The sequence below is a fragment of the Parathielavia appendiculata genome, assembly GCF_033297405.1.
Source record: "Parathielavia appendiculata strain CBS 731.68 unplaced genomic scaffold N657scaffold_2, whole genome shotgun sequence".
NCBI classification, from domain to species: domain Eukaryota; kingdom Fungi; phylum Ascomycota; class Sordariomycetes; order Sordariales; family Chaetomiaceae; genus Parathielavia; species Parathielavia appendiculata.
The window spans coordinates 1423022-1432403 of record NW_026944221.1 but is presented as its reverse complement, the minus strand read 5'-3'; the positions used below and the strand labels follow the sequence as shown (position 1 = coordinate 1432403).

The 9382-nt window shown below is 53.5% G+C and overlaps 4 protein-coding genes across 4 annotated transcripts; all 4 read left to right on the top strand.

Moving 5' to 3' along the window:
• The first annotated feature begins 993 nt into the window (after positions 1–993).
• N657DRAFT_641108 (uncharacterized protein) lies at positions 994–2209 on the top strand. Its single transcript, XM_062792086.1, has one exon. It carries the CDS (start codon positions 1089–1091, stop codon positions 1845–1847), a length of 759 nt encoding a protein of 252 aa, XP_062650934.1. The 5' UTR covers positions 994–1088; the 3' UTR covers positions 1848–2209.
• Positions 2210–4384: 2175 nt separating this feature from the next.
• N657DRAFT_566379 (N2227-domain-containing protein) lies at positions 4385–5778 on the top strand (the record flags this gene model as incomplete). The annotated part of the gene is made up of 3 exons (XM_062788424.1): positions 4385–4669; positions 4734–5112; positions 5177–5778. 3 exons carry the CDS (start codon positions 4385–4387, stop codon positions 5776–5778), a joined length of 1266 nt encoding a protein of 421 aa, XP_062650933.1.
• A 548-nt stretch (positions 5779–6326) lies between these two features.
• On the top strand, positions 6327–7375 carry N657DRAFT_653465 (uncharacterized protein; the record flags this gene model as incomplete). Its single annotated transcript, XM_062794406.1, has 6 exons — positions 6327–6410; positions 6556–6678; positions 6762–6820; positions 6918–7059; positions 7118–7195; positions 7238–7375. 6 exons carry the CDS (start codon positions 6327–6329, stop codon positions 7373–7375), a joined length of 624 nt encoding a protein of 207 aa, XP_062650932.1.
• Positions 7376–7824: 449 nt separating this feature from the next.
• On the top strand, positions 7825–8490 carry N657DRAFT_195473 (uncharacterized protein). The gene has a single exon (XM_062786175.1). The coding sequence runs from the start codon at positions 8018–8020 to the stop codon at positions 8420–8422; it is 405 nt and encodes a 134-aa protein (XP_062650931.1). The 5' UTR covers positions 7825–8017; the 3' UTR covers positions 8423–8490.
• The last annotated feature ends 892 nt before the right edge of the window (positions 8491–9382 follow it).

The following is a 9382-nucleotide window of genomic DNA, read 5'->3' as shown; positions in this document are numbered from 1 at the left end:
ACGGCTGACAAGGACTCTGTTGGCCAAGGCAGGCAAGGCCCTAGATGCTAAGAACGCTGAGATTGCATCTTTGAAGGCCCAGGTTGACCACTTGACGAGAGAAATGGAGGCTTACGAGCTACACGGCCGTAAGAAGATAAAAGGGAATGCCAATGACAAGTTTGCGAGGATCGAGGATATCATCCAGGCAAACGAGGATTCGATGAAGTCCCCAACGAAGAAATGGAGGAAGACGCAACAGAACAGCCACGCAGTCGAGGAGGCCGAGGAGATAATTGTGTGTAGCTTAGAGACTATTCGCCGGGCCGAAGAGGAGTAGAATCATCAGATTCGTGTGTAGATTGCTTGCAAATTGGATGAGCTGGATGTCTTTTATCCTGGTGGTGATGGTGGTGCCAAAATTCCATTATGGGGTTGATTCCGTTGTTGGATCCAGACGTCTAATCACTCGTTCTGGAGGGCTCTGGGAGTCCTCCAGTAAGCAATACAAGCAGTTAGCTCCACCTACTGTTGAGTCATTTGCTTGTGCACTTGTTGTGAACCTTTTGGCTTCACCGAACCTCACCCCGTTGACAAGTTATAACCTTTCAGGAGTCCCTTTCAGAAATTGGGGCTTCGACATTCGTCACACCAAAGCAGTACGTACGAAAACGGCCTTGTTAGGACGATTCTATTGTGAAGGAGCATGCAGAGGAGGGTTGGGACTCAGTGAAGCAGGAATCTATCAACAGATGGGTCAACCAGATACCCCAGATTTTAAAGAATTGTATCAGATTAGAAGGAGGATTTACCGGCAATTGAAACACAATAAGTTGCGTCAGATTTGAAAGTGATTCGCTAGTGTTGTCGAGATAAGCTTCGGTGGTCTCTTTGGTGTACAGCTTTTTTAGTCCAGGGCGAGCCTGTGCTGGCGTTTGCCGGTCACACCGAGGTGGTTGGCTTCTCCAGTCCTAGCTTTCGACACCCCCTCTTTTCTTTGGCAATAGTCGCCGAGGATCCAAGACTAAGAGCCGTGGCTCAGCGAAATCAGGTACTCACTCGAGGCGACTGTTGCCGCCGTCAGCAGTTACTTTGACTTCCTCGCCAGCATGTATCTCGACGAGGAGGCCATTCTAAGACCGCCGGCCGAGGGATGGCTCGAGATCACGCCTGGCCGTCTCCAAGGCCTTGGCAAGACGGACGAGGTCATTATGCTGCTGCGCCACATCCCCTACCTTTGTACTGATACAGACAATTTCAAAAGCGAAGCGAACGCTGGTCCCAGTTTCGTTCGGTTTTGGAGCTGGATTGAGGCCATTCGGTGGCTTGACCGCCCTGGGATAGACTTCGAAGCAGAAATTGACATATCCATGATCATGACGGAGCCCCGCCCCGGCGAGGATATTGGATTGGCGCCCGCGCACGTCGTCGGCCTCATCTCCACCAAGCAAGACCTGTGGTTGCTCGACACGGAGCTCGGAGTCATCTACTGGCTCGACTGCCCCAGCTGGATCAAACAGCACCCGACGCGTGAGCCCATTCTCGACGATGCCTACGACTACGCGCCCGACGGCGAGGCGGACTGGCGCAACGAGCCCGCGTGGGCCATCGTCGACTTTTTCGAGCTCCTCAAGGACCAGTTCCGGCGGCTGTCCTCGATCCCTCTTACGCCAACTCGCGTGCTCGACCCGGAAGGTGTGAAACCTCGACCCCAGTTTGAAGGAGCCCTATTGTTGGTCCAGGCAATCTATCGCGAGCATGGCTGGCCTGATTTAGCCCACTATCGCAAGGACGAGTGCTTGACGGCGGTTCGGGTAAGGCTTGAGGAACGATACGGCGAGGATAGTCAATCGCTATTGGGCATCTGATGTCGGCTCAGGCAATAAGAAGCTGGCGTTGCAGGCGTATTATCGATTCGATGTACCGGTGGGTGGAAGATAGCGGTGGTGGAGAAAATGACGGGCTCCGTGGGTGTGTCTGGTTGTCAGGCTTAAGCTCGCCTCTCGCGCTGAGCTGAAGGGAAGGCCACATTATCGCCTGGGGATAAAGGATTTCTGGGATAATACCACAAGGAGGTTCAGGAGATTCAAATTCACAACTGATGGCGGCGTTGGCCCTAACGGAGCGGCGAAGGTAGGATCTGAGTTTGGAGAGTGTGGTAATGTCGACAGGCTGTGGATACTCGGGAAGTTACTCCGTTACGAGAGGCCCTCGTGATGCAGAGTTGCAGATAGATGATATTATACAAGGTTTTCATGTATGCCCCGACAAGCTCTGTCGTCCGTCTCAAGCCTGTCGTACGCGGCGTTCCACAATCTCTAAGACGTGGAAAGTGGCAGGGTTCTGTTGTTCTGTGCTTTCCGTCGCCGCTGGCATCGCTCGGGCATTGACGGGCAGGGCCGGATGCGGAGCGCATGACGCTGCAGCTTGCTGGCGATTGTGGGTGGCTCTCGCATCTGAGATTGTACGACGGTCTGTGAAATTCTTGTACCACCGTGGTTTGTTGCTGGAGCAAATCTCCATCTCTGTGGATTACGGGCGCCATTCTTCCCAGCCCGGCACAGGGTGGAGCGGGCGTGGATTGGTGCAAAATGGCCTCTTGTCAAACTGGGCAACAACCTTGCCGTCACCATGGCCGTCGCAGTGGATGAATATCCAGAAACAGCCAGAAGAATGACTCGAGGTCGTGTATGAACGAGTGCTGCTCGCCTAGGAGTGCACCGATGGCCATAGAAGCCCTCGTGCCGGTCTTTCCCTTTACTCCGAGGCGCCAACACCTTGCTCCTTAATGGCGGGATCCAAGCCGATGACAAACCCGCTATTGTCTTTGCTCACCATCAAATTACTGATAGATATATCTCGATGAAGGAGGCCAGCTTTTCACCGGAACGACTCATGTTTTTGGAAAGCCAACAGCCACGGATTGACCGCACCGTGGTGATTGGGTACCCAAAGATGGGCAACCACTGAATTGATGATCATATTCCTATCTACGTTCTTCCAAAAGTCCCCTGCCTGTTCTTGATCCTGAGAATCCTGGTGCTGCCTCACTGACCACCTGCCAATCCAACAAACTCTCTACGATGCGCTCGTTGTCGCCTACTATATCGACGAACCATTCCAAAAACACTTGGAACTCTCTTGCGATAAAATCCTCGGCTTTGTATTCTTCTTCTTGATTAACTTTTCAAGTACCCTAAAGTAGTCCTAGATAGGTTTAAAGTTAAGCGAGTACAGTGGTAGGAACTCTAACACCAACTCCTAGTTATATCTCTGCACATATATTGGATCTTCTCCGAGCGGTGCTAAGTAGCGTTGTCTATAACGATGATAAACTTTAGCTCTGGGTATCTGCCATAGTGATGTAGCGCCTGAGTTATGAAATCCTTAAATAAATCGCTGTCGGTAGATCCTTGGTATACTTACCTCAGCACGATACTATCTTATAAGTAGTTATAACTAGTTAACGTTACCAGGTCTAGATTCACGTTTTCGGCCTCCCCACAACAACGACAGGTTCTTGTCTTCGTTGTTGTTCAAAGGGGGGGTTTCCTTGTCCGCATAGCTACCAGTTCTGGACTCTTCTGAGCAGACACAGAACTTTTATGCGCAAAATGACGCTGGATTCGGGGTAGTTGAGCTAGCAGCCCGAGGCAACAAAAATGCCGTAGTTTCCGAGGTAGAAAACCCATGGATGCGGCGGCAGATGCACGTGGAATAAGATTACTACGGAAAGAGATCTCAGGTTTTGAGGGCACTGTCATTCAAGGAAGATTTTCTCGAACAACTCCGGATTGGGATTCAATGGGTGGGGTTGTTAAAAGCGAAAAACTTCATTTTTCCCCGTTGGAGGCTTTTACCGGCTTTGTTGCTGTCTGTGTAGCGGTTGGGTCTCTGCCCCAACATATCTCTCGTTGCCAGCTTCCACTGCCTTTTCTTCCACACACCGCACACAGGGTAGCAATGTCTCACTGTTCTGCGTACTCCGTTGCCGGCATGCCACCACATGTGGGCGTCGGGATTCGCGAGTGCCAATGGGAAACAATCCACCTTAACCCCGATCCGCACTCATCAAGGTGCAGGTCTTGGCCAGCTAAGACCAGCTGTGCCTGGGAGTGGCCATCAAGGTTCTCATCCCCCACGGCTTCAAGCAATCACATTTTCAGCTCCTCTCATGCTCAAGATCAAGCTGGTTTTCCCTCAAGAACTTGAAGGTGAATCTGCGAAGTGTTTGATTTGCGATGCGAATTACTACTTGGGGAGCGGCTGCTTTGTGTCTGCTCTATGCCGGGCTTGCTTTTGGCAATGATGATGCTCCGTCACCGCAGGCAGGACTCGTCGGAGTAGATACCTCGGATGTAAGACCCTCAAGACAAACGCACTTCTTGGATGCTAACTGGCACTGATGACGGCGCAGCCGCAATATCTGGTCTACGAGGTCCACCAACTCGAAATTGTCCTGGCCAAGGATGAAGCACCTCCGGTGAAGCCAGACTCAGAGCGGCATCGCAGAGAAAAGGAGCAGCTGCTCCAGATAATGGACAGGAAGCATGGCGCTTGGAATGAGCACCACCCGCGCCACCGGCTCCTCGAAGCTCTCCGCGGCTTCTCAGCGTACGCCGAAACTCAGCAAGCGGAGCTCAACCGGTTGAAGGGGCTGTACAGTCATGTTTTCAAAAATCAGAAGACGGTATGTATCCCGGGCTGGAGCGAGTACCCTTGAAACATGAATATCCGTGCTAATTCAAGCAAAGCTGCTCGAACGGGAAGTGAAGTACAGCCAGAAATTCACCGACATCGAACAGCTGCTCAAGACGAATCAGAAAGTCTGTGACGACATTGTGCGAAGCGCCATGGAGTTCTACGGCGTCGACCAGCACGAGCTGGACCAGCACACCCAGTCCATGAAGGCAGCAGGCCGCGGCGCCGAGAAGGTCAGCGTGTCGCAGGCCTTGAAGCACTTTGTCCGCGACTGGGCGGCATCCGGAGCCAACGAGCGCGACGCTGCCTTTCCCTGCATTTTGGGGGCTCTGAAGGATTTGTTTCCGAGCATTGGGCAAAACGAGAAAGTCAAAGTTCTTCTTCCCGGGGCCGGCCTAGGACGATTAGGCCACGCAGTAGCAAAGATGCCAGGTCAGAACATCACCACGGGCTAATAATTACCGCCAATCGCGCTACTACTGACCGCACGACGCAGGCTTCGAAGTAACAAACAACGAATGGTCCTCCTACCAAAACGTCGCCTACCGCTTCCTCACCGACCCCAAGCACCCTCACCATGTGCAGTCCAACAGCACGTCAATCCACCCCTTCCTCGACTCGTGGTCGCACCACCGCTCCACAACGGACATGCTCCGCCCGGTCTCCATTCCAGACACCCCCATCGACCGGAACGCGGTACTCCTCGTCGAAGGGGACTTCACCACAGCCTTCCGCGACGAGCCGGCGGGCGCGTACGACGTCGTGGTGACGCACTTCTTCATCGACACGGCGCGCAACCTGATGAGCTACTTTGACACGATCGCGCGCCTGCTCCGGCCGGGCGGGTATTGGGTCAACTTTGGCCCGCTGTTGTACGGGTCGGCGCCGTTTGTGCAGCTGTCGCTAGACGAGATCATCAGGGTCGTCGAGGGGATGAGGTTTGAGTTCCTCGAGGTGCCGGGCGAGTGTGGAGGGCGGGAGGAGGTGGTGATCCCGGGAACCAGTGTGTATGGCGTCGAGGCAGTGTATGGGTTTGATGAGAGGGCGCTGACGAGGAATGCTTACGAGGCGCTGTTTTGGGTTGCGAGGAGGGGGTAAGGACTCCAGCGGATGAGCAGGTATCCTTCTCGAAGTTGTTCAGTGTCTGCGTGTAACTAACTGTCACGCCGATAAAATAACGTTACATGCCCGGCTCACTTGTGTGTTTTATGTAACGTTACTACATGTTGAAAGTTGCCATTAGCAAGAAATGCCTATGTTCGCCTCTAAAGTCCACATATATCTGGTGCATAGAAGCAGTTCCAGGTAGAAATCCGTAAAATATAGGTGGGCCTAAATTTACTTCATGTGTAACTAACTACTGTGCAGCAATGAGATTGCCTCCAAAATTCAACAACTTTCGTGGTTCAGGTGAGTTACCCTGTTCGTTTTGGTGGCTTGACACCGCAGCCAGATTTCCATTCAAACCCACAAAGCAGCTTTTCCTACCCAGCTTCTGTTCTCATTCTACATCTAAACAACCACTCAAAACGAATCCGCACAGACGAGATATGGAGGCGGCCTCACGCAGCAAGACGTGGCAGCTGTAGGCCGACCAGGAGCGTGAGGTTCTGGATTTGATATCGAGAGAATGTTCCAATCACGTCATGGCGCGCATAGATCGCCTTCGCTCCTTCGCGGAGGATTTCATTCAGCGCAACGGCACCAATGACCCGCTTGCCTCAGATTTTGTTAGCATTCTCCTGTCCCGCCATCCGCACGTAGTGACGAAGCTGGCCAACACCCCTCGGCCATGACGACCATGTTGAATTCCAAGACGCCCCTTCCTCCAGGCCAACAGCCCCGGGGCCTCGATAGGTTAAACCAATTACGCAGCGGGACCGCACCCGGGCCACGTTTGGCAATTCTCCCCCTCCGCCGCGGCAGCCTGCCCCTTGCCCTGAAGGCAAACTTAACTTTCACTCCAACACCCGTTACGTCATTCGCCATGGCGACACCGTAACGGAAATGCGCGACCGACTGTCATGGCGTGGGCATTAACGGTCATCCAAACGAGGCCTTGGCGCTCCGTTTCGTTTAAGGCGAACACCACGATCCCGGTACCTGAGGTCGTCAGCAGCGACTGGGATCGGATTACAATGTACTAAATGTAGGACGTTGAAGGTCAGACGTTGGAGAAGGCATTGGCCAAACCCTACGACCGATCAACGTTCCAATATCCTTGACGAGCTCTGAAGCTACATTGCGCAGCTGCAAGCCCTCGCCAGCCCATGCGACGTCCGGATCGGCCGTCTTGACGGCCAAGGCGCAGTACTCCTCAGCATTATCCCGTGCTCTGGCGGGCCTTTTGGCAGTCTCGCCGAGCTCCACCACTGGCTTGTACGCCCGCCGAGACGCTTGGAGAAGCAGTCGATATACTGACACCAAATCACGACAGCTTGGTGCGGACTGTCTTGTCGTCTTCACGCATGGCGACCTTCCGTCTCAAAACATCATGATGCGAGACGGCCACATCGTCGCCACTCTCGACTGAAAATTCGCCGGCTGGTACCCAGAGTACTGGGATTACGCCCTTGCATTGCGCGGGCTTGACAGTGTCGATTGGAAAGTTTGGGGCAGTCACCTTCCCTCCCTCTTTTCTAAGCGCAATGATCTCGAGTACATCCTCATGGCCATTGTTTTCCGCCTCTCTTGATACCAGAGCTGCTGTACCAGCACCTCAAGACATGCTCAACCGACGGTTTTCTCACGCAGGCTCGGGCGACTACTAGAACGAGGCCTTGGCCCTGGGCTTTGTCCCGAAGAAGACAACGATCTGCGTGCCTGAAGCCAGCGGCCGCTATCGGGATTGGATTGTATCCTCGGCTATACGCTAAGACGTAAACATCACGAATGATCAGCGTTCCAGAGTTCTGGCTCGCCTGGATGAGCTGTCGCCTGTGAGGCTCCATTGGCGCAGCTGCGGATCCTTATCGACCTGAACACCGCCGACGTCCACCCGTGACATCGGTCGCCTAGACCATCACTGCGCTGTACGCAAAACTATTGACGTCGCGCTCAGGGTCCGGCAATTGGGGCCAAATACGTCGTTATAATGGTCTAAGACGGAACGTGGCTGAGAGTGAGGCAGCTGTGGCTGAGACATGCATGTTGATCCTCAAGTTATAATTTGAGCGGAGTTGAGACCGCCGATCTGCAACAGGCCAGTCAATTTGACCAGCTGATCACAGCAACGGCCAAAGCTTGAGATTTAAAAAGCCTGGACCATGAGGTCTCAAACCGGATCGGCGGAGCCCAGTGATCCTCGTGGTTTGAGGCTGTCACACCGCAATCTGATATGGTGCTCCCGCACCTACCTCTCTCACTGTTGTCAGCCTTCGAGTGTCCAGTCGCTGATACTCCGGCTTCCACCCCTGTATTTGACCATTCAAATGCCAGGACGCATCCACGAGCAACCCAGTCGACCAGGAATCGCACCTTACGGCTGCCGATGGGAGGCATGTCAAGCTTCGTTTCGTGGCCGATGGCGGACCTTAGTCAATGGAACTACTTGGATCGTCAAAGAGCCCCTCGGCGCCGTCATCGACCACGGGCACCGTGCATTAGACCATTCCTCTGTGAAATCCTGGCTGTCGAAAAGTATATAGACCCCGTGCTTGCCTACTTCAACCTTCTCTACCTCGCAGTCGAACAGCATCAACAGCACTCCGCGCTTCTTAGCTTCATAAACCATCCAACTTGATCCAACGTTCCCACGTCGTCGCCAATATGCGTTCGTACGTCGTCCTTTCCGCTCTTATCTCTGTCGCAGCAGCGGCAGCAGTCGGTAGGCCCGCCCACCTCAGAAACCTCACAGGCCGTCCGATGACTAAATATTTCTAGATGCCCTTGTTGCCACGGACGGCAATCGCCATACGGCCAGACAGGTGGTTGACCTGCCCGGATGTTTCTGGGCCGGAACCTCTCCTTTCTGCGCGGGGGCCTGCCCCCCAGGCTATAATCAGGTTCAGGTGGATGGCTGCGGTGATGGCGCTTGCTGCTGGACAGGTACCAAGGTACGCTGCTGCACACCCGGTGCAGCAGCTTCGGAGGGAAACTAGTAGGAGGTAGCGAGGTGCAAACAACGGCTGTGCTGCTTGAAGGGGGGACCTGGTGCACATGTGGTCGATGATGGTCTTAATCTGATCCGTTGTCTTAGACGTTGCGCTTAGGGGGTCCGAGGAGTGGAAGGGCTACCGCTCATCGGGGACGAAAGGAGGGAATAGTCTGTCAATATCGAAAGGGCGAATGTGCTCAAGACGGCCTGTGAACGCCTACACAAATCGTTATTTTGATTCAGCCGGCCACCATTCGTTGACCTGAGAGAACTTGAACGTGTCGGGCTCTGGTGCCGTTAGCTTCGCCCTCTTGCATCGCTTGCAGCCTTGCTCATCCAGTTCTCCGTAATCATCTTGTTATCCGAAGACACAATCACTTTAGCACTAAAGGATGGACGCTTCATGCTAGGAAAATTAATTAGCGAACATCCAAGACAGATGATCGAGCTTTGGGCTTGGAGTGGTCAAGACCAGCAAGGACCGAAATGTAGGCAGCTGAAAAAGCATGTGCTAATATACTTGCTAACACAGCGCTACTTCCCCAGTTCTCTCAGCTCTATTTAGGTGTAGTTTTATTTCAACTCCTCCTTGCTGTTCCACTCTCT

Bases quoted from the DNA above. Each gene is read 5' to 3' on its own strand.
- N657DRAFT_641108 (XM_062792086.1), top strand. From the start codon at position 1,089: ATGTATCTCGACGAGGAGGCCATTCTAAGACCGCCGGCCGAGGGATGG.
- N657DRAFT_195473 (XM_062786175.1), top strand. From the start codon at position 8,018: ATGGTGCTCCCGCACCTACCTCTCTCACTGTTGTCAGCCTTCGAGTGT.